Source organism: Epinephelus moara, chromosome 16 (genome assembly GCF_006386435.1).
Source record: "Epinephelus moara isolate mb chromosome 16, YSFRI_EMoa_1.0, whole genome shotgun sequence".
Classification (NCBI taxonomy): Eukaryota; Metazoa; Chordata; class Actinopteri; order Perciformes; family Serranidae; genus Epinephelus; species Epinephelus moara.
Window position 1 is genome coordinate 4,913,543 of NC_065521.1, and position 14,712 is coordinate 4,928,254.

At 42.6% G+C, this 14,712-nt stretch overlaps 1 protein-coding gene across 9 annotated transcripts in view; it reads right to left on the reverse strand.

Moving 5' to 3' along the window:
• The window catches only part of vps13d (vacuolar protein sorting 13 homolog D), a 274,881-nt gene that overhangs the window by 159,195 nt on the left and 100,974 nt on the right, over positions 1-14,712 (reverse strand). For all 9 annotated transcript variants that reach the window (XM_050064560.1, XM_050064557.1, XM_050064558.1 and 6 more), the window contains 5 exons: positions 12,342-12,472; positions 12,125-12,257; positions 9,738-12,002; positions 9,484-9,635; positions 5,305-6,357 (listed from right to left, as the gene is read on the reverse strand). In XM_050064560.1, the coding sequence (XP_049920517.1) occupies positions 5,305-6,357; positions 9,484-9,635; positions 9,738-12,002; positions 12,125-12,257; positions 12,342-12,472 (3,734 nt within the window). The remainder of the gene's footprint in view (positions 1-5,304; positions 6,358-9,483; positions 9,636-9,737; positions 12,003-12,124; positions 12,258-12,341; positions 12,473-14,712) is intronic.

Consider the following 14,712-nt stretch of genomic DNA (forward strand, 5'->3'; position numbering starts at 1 on the left):
TTTTCCTCTGCATGCTCTTTGTCTTCAAACAAAGAGGGCTATGCGACACCTATCTCCACAGGAGATCTCACCTCACACCTCAGTGAGACTCAAGTCCCAAAACTTGATTGGACAAGACCTTTTACAGTGACATGTGACTCTGTGATGTCACAGGCATCTGTACGGTGCCGCCATGTGAGATGAATATATGTTGATTCACAACAAAGGCATTGATGTCAGTTAAAAATGTACAATTAGGAAAAATGAAAATAATCAGTTGTTCAACAACATCCTTCAAATGTTTTTATTAATGTGGAAAGAGAACAGTTATTTAAACTGAGCCAGTAGGTGAAGTTTGTGAATTACCTCACCTGAAGTAAACAAATGCAAATTAAGACAGAAGGGGATATAGTACATTGTTTATTTTTGTATCTCTACTGTAAAACAAAGACATGAAAAAGATACAAAAAAAGAACACATGTCCAAATAAGTTAGAGCTATAACGATTACGCCACCCACTATTTTAATTAAGGAAAATTTCGCTAATTCCAGCTAAATGTGACTATTTTCTGGTTTCTGTACCTCTCTATGAGACTTAACTGACTGTATTTGGATTGTGTTAAGGACGTCACCTTGGGCTTGTGGGACACTGTTCGGACATTTTTCATCATTTTCTGACCTCTTTCAGACCAACAGTTTAATCAGACACTATCTTCTTTAAAATTTCGACATCCATAGATGAGGGGATATTGGTGGCTCGTTCACTTTCTTTTGAAACTCACCTTGAAATGTTGAAGCAGGTCCTGAGCAGTGGCGTGGCCCATGAACTGTGACCCATAGTATCTTGACTGAACATGGTCATTTCGCCAATAACGCACATGCAGGTCCAACTGTTTGCTTTTTGTTGTTTGGTTCAGTGTCTTGTCAAACATGATCACAAATGGGCCCGTGTTGACTTCGGCTATGAGTTGTTTTTTAATATGCGGGGCCAATCCAAATTTGGCCACGTACCTCGTTTTGTCTCGTCCACATGTAAATGTCTGTACAAGCACAGAGTCTGGAAACATGGCCTTGAACACGTCTTCTATTCCCTCATTTGATCTGTACGAATGATGGCTAGTCACCGTCCTCAGCACCCAGATCACTTCTGCTCTAAGTGTTGGCGTAGAGCCACAAGCTGTGCGAATGTCAGATGATGACGATGTTGGCTGTGGATTTCCCACCGTAACATCCTTGGTCGTAACATCCTTGCTGGCGGTGGGTAGAGTGGAGCAGAAACGGGCAATCGGAGTCTGCTGGCGGGCTCTGGTATAGTCCTTGTGCTTCCCGCTCTGCAAATGCGAATCCACCGCTTTGATTCCCATTGTCCCAAGTTTGAAATTCCTTCGGCACATAATGCAGTTGGCTTCATAAACATTTCCATGAACGGGCCTTAACCACGACGAGTAGTCTGTGTTTTCAAGCCACTTGTCATTAAATCGGCATTTTCCCATTTCGTGCAACCAAGAAGGCCACGTTAGCTAGCAAAGATGCAGCACACTCTTCTTCTTCTGCGGGTCTGCAGCAGACTCATTGCGTCACGTGATCTAAACGACGGGGCGAGATTTAGATCATTCCGTGCTTACCAGAAATTTTCGCGAGCACATTTAAGACCTGTCTGATCTGAATTTAAGACAATTTAATACTTTTTAAGGCCTTAAATTTGAAAAAATTTATTTAAGACTTTTTAAGACTTTTTAAGGACCCGCAGTCACCCTGGTAACCCACGAACTCTGACCCCATCATTAATGTCGAGGTCACTTTCAGATTTCATGTCCAAGAATGGTTGCATTGATCCTTGGAGATTTTACAACCCTCACACCACAGATGCATCAGTCTTTCTCCCGGATTGACTATTATTTTATTGATGCTAAACTAATTCCTAAAGTGTTGACTGTTAATTACCACCCTATTGTTATTTCTGACCATGCCCATCTTTCTTTAGATATTCCGTTTTCCTCACAACCCGGGTACTCAACATCTTGGAGGTTCAATACCTTACTTCTTTCAGATGATAAGTTCAATAAATTTATCGCAGCTAAAATTGATGATTTTATCGCTATAAATCAAAATGCTGTGGGAATCATTAAAAGTATGCCTACAGGGACAAATCATCTCCTACTCTGCCCATTTGAACAAGTCCCGTAAAGCCAAATTGCAAGAACTCAGTATTAATATAACTAAATTGGACCAACGACTCGCTACTTGCCCCTCTTCCCAGTTTACTTAAACAACGTGTTGATTTACAGACTGTATTTGATCTCATCACCACTAGTGATGCTGAGCGACTGCTTTTACGATCACGCTCCACATCCGGCAAGCCAGCTCCTGGCTCATCAACTACGTCACCACGTAGCCTCACGTATGATTGAGCACATTGCATAGGGATCCCACCACCATTAATTCTGTTTTTCGCTCATTCTATTCGTCTTTATATAAGTCTGAATCTCCACTTGACACCACTGAAATGAATTTGTTCCTAGAAAGCCTCAATTTCCCTGTGATAAACTCAGATGATGCTAAAGAACTTGACTGACCATTAACGGTAGAAGAAATCATTCTTGCCATGAGAAACATGCAAAATACAGTAATAAAGCTCCATAAGTCTCCTCTTAAAAAAAGCTAAGGATCCAAATCTTACAGACCTCTCTCCTTAATAAATGTGGATGCTAAGATCCTTGCTAAAGCTTTGGCATATCGCCTGGAAAATATTGTACCAACTATTGTTTCACATGAGCAAACTGGATTTGTTAAGGGGCGGCAGCTATTCTTTAATGTCCATACTAATATTATCTACTCTAAAACTACCACAACAACACCTGAAGTAGTGATCTCGGTCGACGCTGAAAAAGGGTTCGACAGGGTTGAATGGGACTACTTATTTATTGTACTAAGGAAATTTGGGCTGGGAAATGTATTCATTTCGTGGATACGTCTCCTTTATACATCTCCTCAAGCTAGCATCTCCACCAATGGCATCCAATCCAGTTTTTTCACTCTAACCCGTGGCACCAGACAGGGGTGTCCCCTATCTCCCTGATTGTTCGCACTAGCTATAGAGCCCTTGTCAATCTTTCTGAGGTCCTCATCCATTTTTACTGGGATTTCACGATTGGGCACAGAATTTAAGTTATCACTTTATGCTGATGATTTATTGTTGTATGTCTCAGATCCTGTTCTTTCCATACCAACAATTGTATCTGCTTTTCAGAGATTTGGATCATTCTCAGGCTATAAAGTGAATATCTCTAAAAGTGAATGCTATCCTATCAATGCTTCAGCATCACAGCTCACACAGTCTGATATACCTTTTAAATTGAGCCTGTCCGGCTTTAAGTATCTAGGGATCAATGTAACCAGAATGTTAAACTCTTTTTTCTGCTAATTTCTCGCCTTTAATGTCTAAAATTAAATCTGACCTCCAAACATGGGGAAGTTTACCTCTCTCGCTAATTGGAAGAATTAATGCAGTTAAAATGAACATTTTGCCCAAATTCTTATTTTTGTTCCATTGTCTCCCACCTTTACTGCCAAAGCATTTTTTTTAAACAATTGATCAAACTATTTCTGACTTCTTATATTGCAGAAAGGCACCCAGGATCCGCAGATCCACACTTAAGAGATGTAAATTCAACGGTGCTTTGTCACTTCCAAATTTCCAACTGTATTATTGGGCAGCACATATCCACAAAATTTTGTTTTGGTTCAAATCAATGGATCCGCCATGGTGTAACTTAGAGGCGCAGTCATGTTTCATCCTCTCTAACTGCTTTACTTACCTCTTCTTTTCCATCCAACCTCTCTGGCTTTACAAATAACGAAGTGGTTAGTTCCACACTTAAAATTTGGTATCAATTTAGGAGGCACTTCAAATTTAAGTCAGCATCTACTTTAGCTCCTTTACTGAGGAATCATTTGTTTCGACCTGCGCTTACAGATTCAACCTTTTTTGCATGGCATAATAATGGCCTGAAATGTTTTAATGACCTTTACAAGGATGGTATTTTTCGCAGCTTTATGGATCTCTCAGGAGAACTTCATCTCCCTCCCTCTCATCCTTTTTTGATACTTTCAAATTAGACACTGTGCTAAAGCTTTGTTTCCAGTTTTTCCCTCCTCACCACCGAGCCTACAGTGGGAGGAGCTTCTTAGCCACGACCCACTTCAAAAGTCACTCATCTTTAAAGTTCATAATGAAATTCTGTCTTTTGATTCCTCACCAGTTACTAAAGTCAAGGCTGCTTGGGAACGAGAACTGGGTCTGAACTTGGAGGATGACTGGTGGGACACTGCTCTTGAAAAAATTTACACAAGCTTAACCTGTGCCCGTCTCACACTTATACAGTTTAAAGTTCTGTTTAGAGTCCATTTTTCCAAAGCTCAACTGTCACAAATCTATCCCAGTGTCACCAACAATTGCAACAAATGTCATGCTTCATCCTGCAATTTAACCCATATGTTTTATTCTTGTTCGCAACTTTCTCGCTTCTGGCAGAATTATTTTGATACCATGTCAAAAATGCTTTCAATGATCATAAAAGTCTCCCCACATGTCGCCATATTCGGGCTCCCAGAAGACCATAGGTGGTTTACCTCTAATCAATTAGATATTTTAGCTTTTACTTCCTTACTGGCAAGACACCATCTCCTTCTTCACTGGAAGTCAACTAAAGCTCCCTCTAGCACTCAGTGGCTCAATGACACTATGTCTTTTCTAAAGCTGGAGAAGATCAGATATTCAGTGAAAGGTCCCCCACTCCCTCTCTCTCTTTTTTTTCTGTCTTTTGGCTTCCTTTTTATTTTTATTTATACTGAGTAGCTTAAACACTTATTCACTTATTCAATTATTACACACTAGTATCCTTAGTTATTTATTTATTTATTATTCTTTCTCGAATTGTGTATTGTTTCTTGTTTCGCCCGATTACGTTCTCTTGGGCCACAAAAGTGAGAAAACATCCTAGGAGGAAAACTGTATGCCTTGCTCTTCATTCATCGAGATGCACAGTATTTCTATTGTATCAATATGTTTATATTTTTAATTGTGATATGGATGTGATGTGATGCTCAATGTAAATATGTCATTGGTTCCTGTTCTAATGTGCCTTAACTCCTAATAAAAATATTAACAAAAAAAAGAAAAGAAATAACAGTACTTTTTATCATATAGTGTCTAAAGCATTTGCTCCTACTGTACATGAATATGTAAGTAAGCCTTCTAACTTGAGTGATATCAGTTGGACAGCTCAGACATTTCAACAAGATGCAACAGGTCCAATGACCTACCTTCAGGTCCACTTTAGTGTTGACAACCTCTGTTGTGTCCTCCTCACTGATGTCTGGCTCATAGAGAGGATGTCCTGGCTCAGGCTGAGGTGACAGAGCCGCCACCTTGACTGCATGATTATTGGCTGTGGAGCCAATACCAAAGAAGTCCAGGATAACCACCCATGTCTGTAGTGTGATCAAAACATCCAGGCAGTTAAAGTCAACATCCACGCTTCGTCCCACTCTGCCATAGCGTGTTTTGAACTCTGGGTGGTTCTGGTCCACCAGCAGCACATTGATATGAACTAAGGAGTCATCAAAGTCTGGGGGCAGCTGAGGGGACTGTGTATTGTGGGTAGGAGAGGGAGGTGGAGTGCTAGGACAGTCCGGGTCCCTCTTTGATTTGCGACTGCTAGCTGATGGCGTGCTGGGATGCCTCTGGTAGAGCTGGAAGACATTCTGGGCCTCCTCCATGTGTGCAGGCAGTGAGCGGGGCATATCTGGGTACAGGGCATTGGATGGTGACGGACAGCTCTGGGAAAGGTACTCCTTCGGGCTGAAGATGGAGGGCTTAGGAGCTCCGCGAGACACCATCAAATGTTTGTACTTAGATTCAGGGTTCTGCTCCAGGAGGTCCTCCATTAGCAGTGAGCGCAGAGCCAGCTGAACTGCCAGTAGATGAGGGTGGTCTTTAGTGAAGTCTCCCTCCAGATCTTGGAAGCGCAGACTGACCAAGCCCTGAGAGCCCTGGGTCAGGTCAGCACTGAGCTGGACCTGCAATTCTGCCACGTGTAGAGTGACTTTTAGCTGAGTGAATGAGGTGTGAAGAGCAGGTTTGTGAGACTGTAGAGGCAATTGAGAGGAAAGAGACGAGTGGGAAAAGCTGATATGGGAAGGGTCCCTTGCAAAAAGCCCTCCCTGGGGGTCAGGAAAACGGTGAGGTCTGGTGGAGGAAGGAGTTGGTGGAGGTGGTGTGGGCAGTTGGCTGGGTGTGACACATTGCTCCTCAATCAGGGACAAACTGTCCAGTGTCTGGAGGACTTGCTCATACACAGGCTTGCACAGGAACACCTAAAATCAGAGTACCAAATATTGAAACAATTGATAATCAGTCAGTAACCCCTCATCCAAAATGTTGTTCTGGTTCTGCACACCCACTTTGACCATGCTTACATAAGGGTATATGCAGGAATTCTGAGGTTAATTTCAATACCTTTTTAAGACTTTTTTAAGACCTTCCAAAAAAAACCTTAAGTCCTCATCGCCACTTCAAGCTGTCGTTAGCAGCAATGCATATTTAACTTACTAACAAGTTGTAGTTTGAAATTAAATCTATGGAGCACAAACATACAACAGAACTCAGATAAGATGAGATGGATTTTTTATTGTCTTTTGCTCCTCTGTTTGTCGCCTGGACGTGCGCTGTCGTGTGATGTCGCAGAGGTACGCGCATGGCCCCGAGTGGCAGTCCGAGTGTGCCTACCTACACATTGTTGTTTGTAATAGTCGCGAGGAGGAAAATAAATTATACGTTCATGGATACTTTTTGTCAAAGCTTGAATGCCAAGAAAATTTAATATTTCATAAAATCGCGATTAAGACTTTTTAATACTTTTTAAGGGCCTTAATTTTCCGACGTTTGATTTATTAACCTTTATTACTTTTTAAGCCCCCGTGAACACCCTGTTACATGCACACTAATATTGCACAGTTATTCTGAATATAAATAATATGACAATATTTTGAAACACATCACCTAAACAGCATATTCTGTTTGGATAATCCGGATTAGGCCTTTGTCTGAAGGTGCTATTTTATTGATTAAGATGTGTGATATGATGGTGATACTCAGGTTTAAGGAACATTCTTTGGGCATGTATACAGCACATTCATAATAAGGGTGGCTCTTCCCACTCTTTCCCCACGTCTAGCATTTAGCACCATGGCTGAAGGGTCTGAGCTGTCCTCTAGGGTGGGCAATATGGCCCGAAAATAATATCATGATATTTCAGGGTATTTTTGCGATAACAATAGTCCTGTCGATATGAAAAATCAGTTAAAAAAAGGTGGCTGTATCAATATCGGTTATCTTGTCAAATGAGTTGTTACGTATTAGCATTTAGGATATTGGCAAAAAATCTAATATTGTGCATCCCCAGCAGAAACTGTTGATTTTCACAACAATAGTTAAACAGATATTTTATGGAGCTTTTTTCCTGTCTTTATTCAAGAGAGTGGTTTATCAGTTTGAGAGCATTATTTATTGATTTCACGTTCAGATTTTGGAATATTGTCCCTCAAAACCCCTTCGCACCCAAATAGGGAATGGGCACAGTGACGTCACCATGGACGTCGCCGCCATGTTGATGGCTACGGGCAGCAGTAAACAAACGCAGTAGTTGAGTCGCATCGAGTGGAGAAAGCGAGGGAAAAGATGTTAAGATGCCAGAAAGGAAAGGGAATTTACCGGGATACTTTGAACCACGAAGCCAGGGACCGGTATGTGGAGAAAATGAACGCTATAAATGGTTTGGACCTAGCCTTGGACCAAAACGTCTTGAAAACAAACCCCGTTTTTCGTTTGGGGGTTCCCGGTCTAGACCGATTCACGTCTCCATAAACGTTCAAATCAAACATGTAATGTACTCACCTCATAGGCACAGATGTTAGGAAGGTGTACGGGGAGTTGCCGTGTGTTTGTATATTCGTTATCGTTCAATAAACATGCATTTTTATCTCGGATGTCTGAAATTTTCTTCACCCCTTCTTCGTCCGGCAACCCCCCGTACACCTTCCTAACATCTGTTAATTTACACACGTGCCCATATTTTTTAATATAATAGCCGCATAGAACATATATAAATATATATATATATATATATAAATATACATATATATATATATATGTGTGTGTGTACACAAAGTGGAAACCGCTTATAGTGATCACTTCCATCCGGGTCAAATTGATCACTATAAGCAGATAATTATTATAACCATTTTTTTTTTTTTTGTTTTTCTGAATTTCTCATGCAAATTAGCATCTAATTGATATCTGTATATTTGTTACATGAATATAAAGCAATGAAACAGGCAACTTCACTATTTACTCAATGTTATTGACTGTTTCAAAATACAGAACAGCTGTTTCAAACGCTTGTTTCGCTGCTGCATTTTGTTGGCTCGTTTTTGGACGTTTTTCATAAGTATCAGTGAGACTAGGTTTTTCATTGAGAGAAAATTACTTTTTCCTTTTCCTTTCTCCGTCATGATTTCAATTTGCATGCGTCACCAGCCTCAGGTCACCAGCTTGCAACTGACGGTTGTGCGTTAGGTTAGCGCTGCAGCAAGAAAGTTGAACCAGAAACCAGGGGAGACAAGAACATTACTAGGAAGAAAGAGGACATTTGTCTTTCTTTGATAACATTAAAAGTAAAGTTAGGCGTTGCTGACGGCTTCCAGACTCAAAAGAGAAGAGAGAGAGAGAGAGAGAGAGAGAGAGAGAGAGAGAGAGAGAGAGAGNTATATATATATATATATATACACACACACACATACACACATATATATATATATATATATACACACACATATGTATATACATGTATGTATACAATAAACCTGGCGTTCTGTTGGTTGGGGGATTTTGACAGGGTTATTACACAGAAAAATCCTAGAGCAGGGCAGAAATCTGAGAGCAGAAATTCCACGAGTGCACAAAAGCAGCTTGAGCGCGAGGAGAAGAGCTGAAGCTGGAGCAGGAAATCTGTGAAAGCAACATTGTATCTGAGTGCGAGCACACAGTTTGAGCAGAAACAGAGTAGATCTAAGCGCAAGCAGAGGCTATTTGAGTGCAAGGGCAGGGTTTTGAGGGGCAATATTCCAAAATCTGAACCTGAAATCAATAAATAATGCTCTCAAACTGATATACCACTCTCTTGAATAAAGATAGGAAAAAAGCTCCATAATATTTAGAATGGTTAAGTAGAGGAGGTTCGAACTGAATGGATGTGAATGACAACACTATTTGTGTTAAAAAGAGTAACGGAGCATTTGAGTGAGAGTATGACCCGATTCTGTTGTACTGATGGAATTGTTGTTCAAGTTTGCCACAGTATAAATACTGCTGGTATGTGAGTCATGGACATTACTTAAATACCATTTTACATTTAAGAATTTACAGTATAATGTGATGTATACCTGAACGGGGTTGACAAATTTGCCCTTGATTCTCAGTAACCCTGTGCTCCTGCAGGGCTCCTCTATGGTGAGGAAGGTAAACTGGATGTCTTCACCGATAGGAACTTTCTCCAGGGTGAACAGTATTGTAGTGTCTTTGAGTATATGGAAAGCTGAGAAAAAAAATAGTTATGGAAGTTTGTGCCACAAGCTGCATATAAAACGTAAACTTGCATGATCTGCATTACTGAACACTAAATTTGTAACATTCTCACCTTTTCCTCGGCTAAGGGACTCAAAGAAGTCATGACGCGTGAACTGTGGTTCGTCCTGGTTGATGCTCCCATTGTGAGATGGTGACATGCTGCCAGCCTTATCTCCTCTGGATGCCCTCTTCAAAACCAAATGCCCCATGTTGACTGAATAGAGTCGAATATCCTTCACCAACACCTGCAACCTCTCTCCTTCAGAGTCTTGCCCAGTTACAAAATTCTGGATGATTATGCTTCCCAGGTGACCTACTAATAGCTCAGGGTGTCCAGGTTTACGGGGAATAGACACAACTGGTGATTCAATGCTGATATTAAGAGTCAGCTTCACCAAGAATGTGTCCAAGGTGGATTCAGGTTCCTCCATTGGAAGATCTTCCTCATCCTCAAATGGATAAGCCCAGCTCTGACTCTGAGTTCGAGTTCTCCGTGAGGGAGTCTCAAAGAGCGAAACCATACCGCTGTACTCTGCAGTCTTGGTGGCTAGAACGGTTGACACTTTGGTGGCAGCACTTTTCAGCATGGAGCGGAAATTGTCCTCTACCTCATTGGCAGATAGACCCAGCTCCTTCAGGAACTTGGCTGAGTGGTTGTAGTGCAAGGATGCCATGTGAAGTTGCAAGGAACATTCCCCTTGGGATTCCTCTGTGAGGCAAAAATTCAAAGCCTCTGAGGGAGAATCTCCTGTGTCAGCAAGGAATGTTAATCCACCAAGAGTTGAGGAACTCTCCTCAACACAACCAATGCTGACCACAAATTGGCTTCGACCTCCTTCCTGGGTCAGGTCCACCAACTGCATGGACCCAAGTGAACCATTGATGTCCAACCGGCTGCCCATTGACACATTGACCTTGGTGCCAGTTATGCTGGCTGTGGCAATCTTCAACCCTTTCTTCTCAGTACCCAGGACAGTGCCCGTGGACACGGTCCGAAGGAGAAGCAGGTTAAGACGGTGGATCTCCACAGTCAGTTCTTTGCTCTGATCATAGGTGGCCTGATATGTCCCCTCCTCTTCCTCGCTGCAAGGCTGTGTTGGATGTTGCTGCACTGATGAGGTGCTTTCTTCTTTGGGGAAAGACTTTTGGAGGAACTTTAGTAGCTCCACCATGGTCTCAGGGTTGAGAATTATGTCCAAGTTATTGACCTGCATGCTTGTCACCTGAAGAGAGCTGTCCAGGTTCATGGAGGGGCAGTCCGAGCTCACAAACTGGTACTCAAGCTTAATTAGGGCCTCCTGGTCTTTGAAAAAGGAACTTAAGGGTGAGAGTCTATCCATGGGCATGACAGAGGATGTCTCACTAAGACCTTGATGCTCAGGAGACCTACCATCAGACGACACAGGGGATGAAGCCTGGCTCTCTCGGAGGCTACCTGTGGGTATGTCAAAACTGAGATTCTTATGAGAAGCCACAAGGAGGTCGAAGTCTGAGCCATAGGTCTGTAAGGTGTCCACCAGCAGAAGACCATGGACAGTCAGAGACACTTCAGCATCATACGGTCGCTTGACAAAATGAGCATTTGTGCCAAATACCTTGAGAACAGATATATAGCGGCCATCACTTTCTACACCAAGCTGCATGTAGTTGATGTTGAATTCAGCTAATAGCAGACGGGATTCCACCAGGACTTCACGTGTGTGCTGCTCTAAAGTCATCACACTCTGGGTCAGGTTCTTAGCTGAACCTTGCAGCTTCCAGGAGCTATCCTCCCTCTGAAAGATCTTGTCATGGCGAAGGGTAAGGGGGTCAGGAGACCTTATACCTGGGCCTCTCTCTTGGCTTTTGTCCCCTTCACTCACAGATGGACTGCTTAGCCTAGCCAGACAACTCCTCAGGGCGGTCATCTTCTCAAGGTTGATATGTACCTTGAGGTCTGGTAGAGTTCCTGACAGCACAGCCCCGGGGAGCTGGGGGTCTGATGTGTAGCGCAGTCTCTGCTCAAGCTGCAGCAGCACATTAAACTTCTCCACCACATGAGTAGGCCCTACCTCACTCTCTTGAAGGTGTTTCCAGTTGTCCTTACAGCGACCAACCATTATCTGCAGGTCCTTAAAGGACAAGGAGTATTTTTCATAAAGCTTTCGGCTGTAGGCCTGTGTACTTTCAGGGGATCTGAGGCTGGCAAGTTCAGGGCCTTTGAGCTGTTCTTTTAAAGGTACGTCCATTTCAGGTGGTGGAGACTCTGGTGGGGTGGCAAGTGGTGTCTGGTACTCATCATCACTCATGTCTTCCCTTTCAGGTTGAGTAGCTTTTGAGCTGGCCTTAGTCTCATCTTCAAAGAAAATGAACGACAATAGGTATGAGCTGAGTTAGAAACCTCATTCGGCAAAATAGTAAAGATATTTGGGAATAATGTCCTTTTTATCTATTTGGTAAAATGGATGCCTGTTTTACCTTGAGAGTTTGTAAGGAGAATCCTTCCTAAATCAACAACAACTAGCATTGGGTCCTCCGACTGGAAGTCATCAGGGAAAATAACCTGGGGTGCACAGATGTCCAATTTCATGGTCCAACGCTTACTGTTTTCCTACAAAGCAAAAACATCAGTAGTTTTTAGATACGATTCAACTGTCAGTCATCAGTATGTCACTATCCAATGAATCTCTCTTACAATAAACTCTCCCACGAGTAGCTGATCAATGGTTTGTCTGATCTCTGCCTTGGTCTGCATCTTCAGCTTGTTGTACTGCCTCCTAGCAGCCTCTGCCACCCTCAGCTCCAGCTCTGACTGATAGCCAAAACCTGTAGATAAGAGTTATGTTTCAAATACAAGAATCTGCTGCTATTCAAAAAAGTATCAGGAGAAAATGAGAAAATCTATGAGTACTACATGGTTTGAAATAACCTAGAACGTTGTTTCTTTGAGTGGTGATGACAGATTTTACAGACTTCTATAACTTAGGAGACTGATCACACAACTAAATGTATTTGTTGATAATAATAATTGTTATCAAATTTAGGGAGAAGGTTATTCTATGTTCTCTATTCTTCGTCACAATCCATAAGGGGACGTTAATCTGGGTCTGAGATATTCGCTAAAATGAGCTTGTTAGTATTGGACCATTTTCTGGTTGACCTATTACGTCCTAGACCAAACAATCGACAAGCAAGTTAGCTATGGTTACCTAGCGGCAAACTGGTACCATAGTGGACAACTTAACAGCTCTGTAGATTTTGACATTTTATTACCAGCTTCCTCTTCTATTATGCATTTGTTATGCATTGATGTGACCCGGATGTGAGAGGGCAATGGCATTGTTTGTTCGCTGCTTCTCCGTCAGGATAAATCCTATTTTTTCTCAGTACTAAGAGCAACCTTTTGGCCGACTAGCCTGGTAAGCTCTATTTCTCTTTTGATTCTACAAACCGCTACCTGGATCACTGATCGCTGTGTTTAGTTGCTGTGTTTACCTACCTGCTGACACACCTGAAACACAGGCTTTGTTTCGCTGATCCGCCAGCTCACCTCTGCTCTTTACTTTATCCTCCCGGTTTAATCTAACCAGCTCATCCACTGCTGCTTGCAACCCACTCCTGGACATCACCACCTGTCCAGCCATGGATAGCCTTTCTCTGGCATGGACTGCTCTCCGGTGGGTTAACATTGAAAGCTGGTGACATTGTTGTTAGCCGTGGCTAGCTCGCTAGCTAGCTCCCCGCTAGCCGTCGTCACAGTCATCCAGCAGCAGGAAAGTTTCCAACATACCATGCAAAGCAATATGAAGCTCATTCTGTTTAATACCTGGTCCCTCAATAACAAAAGCCACATCCTACATGAATTCATTCTGGATAATAAACTGGACTTTCTCTGTCTTACTGAAACCTGGCAACAACCACTGGATTATCTATCACTCACTGCACCCAATAGATACTCATGCATTGATAAACCACGCACTGAGGGCTTATACCCACGCACTGAGGGCTTACACAGACAGGAAATCAAAACCAGTCTAATCTCCATCTCATCTGCTCCTTCATTTGAACATCTGGTATTTAAACTCTCCAGCCACTCACAGTTGGTCATGGCAGTTGTCTACCGCCCCCCAAATCTCCACAAACTCCTCTGCAACCACAGACTTCACTGATACACTCAACTGCTTTAATTTCATTCAACATGTCAATTTTCCCACCCATAACTGTTGTCACACTCTGGACCTTGTTTGCTCCACTCTACTCACCTTGCATCATCTTTCTGGTTCCCACCTCACCACCTCTGACCACTTAGCCATCACCATGTCAATTGACTTTCCCACCCCACTGCCAAAGCAAAAACGCACAATCACCTTCCGTAAACTAAACTCCCTTCTTCCCACCTCCCTCTCATCCTCCCTCTCTGAAAAAATATCCACTTCTCCCTTCATTGACCTTCAAAGCCCCTCAGACCTCACAGACTACTACAACCTCACTCTCTCCTCCTGCCTCCTCGTGAAGGAACACTGTCACCCACTCTGCTCCCTGGTACACCCCAGAACCCCACTTGATGAAAACTTGTGCCCGGTAAATCCACCTTCACCCACTCTGCTCCCTGGTACACCCCAGAACTCCACTTGATGAAAACTTGTGCCCGGCAAATCAAAAGACTGCAATAAAACAGGTCTCACAGTTCACCTGGAAGCCCTCAAGGACCATCTGCAGCAATATAAAGATGCCCTTTCCTGTGCCCAATCCACCTACTACTCTCAACTGATTCACTCTGGCTCTGAAAACCCGAAAGCACTTTTCTCCACTATCAACTAACTCCTAAACCCCCAAGACAGCAGTTCCCAATCATTTACAATTCGCAAATGCACCTCCTTCCTCTCATTTTTCCAAACTAAAAGAGACATCTATAGCAATTTAACCACCACTGCATCTGCTGCCCCTCTATCCACCCCTGCTAACCAAAGCTCACTTCTGGAATGAAAACTGCCACCTAGGGATGTCACGATACCAAAAATTAAGTAGTCGGTGCAGATACCAGTAAAATTACACGATTCTCGATA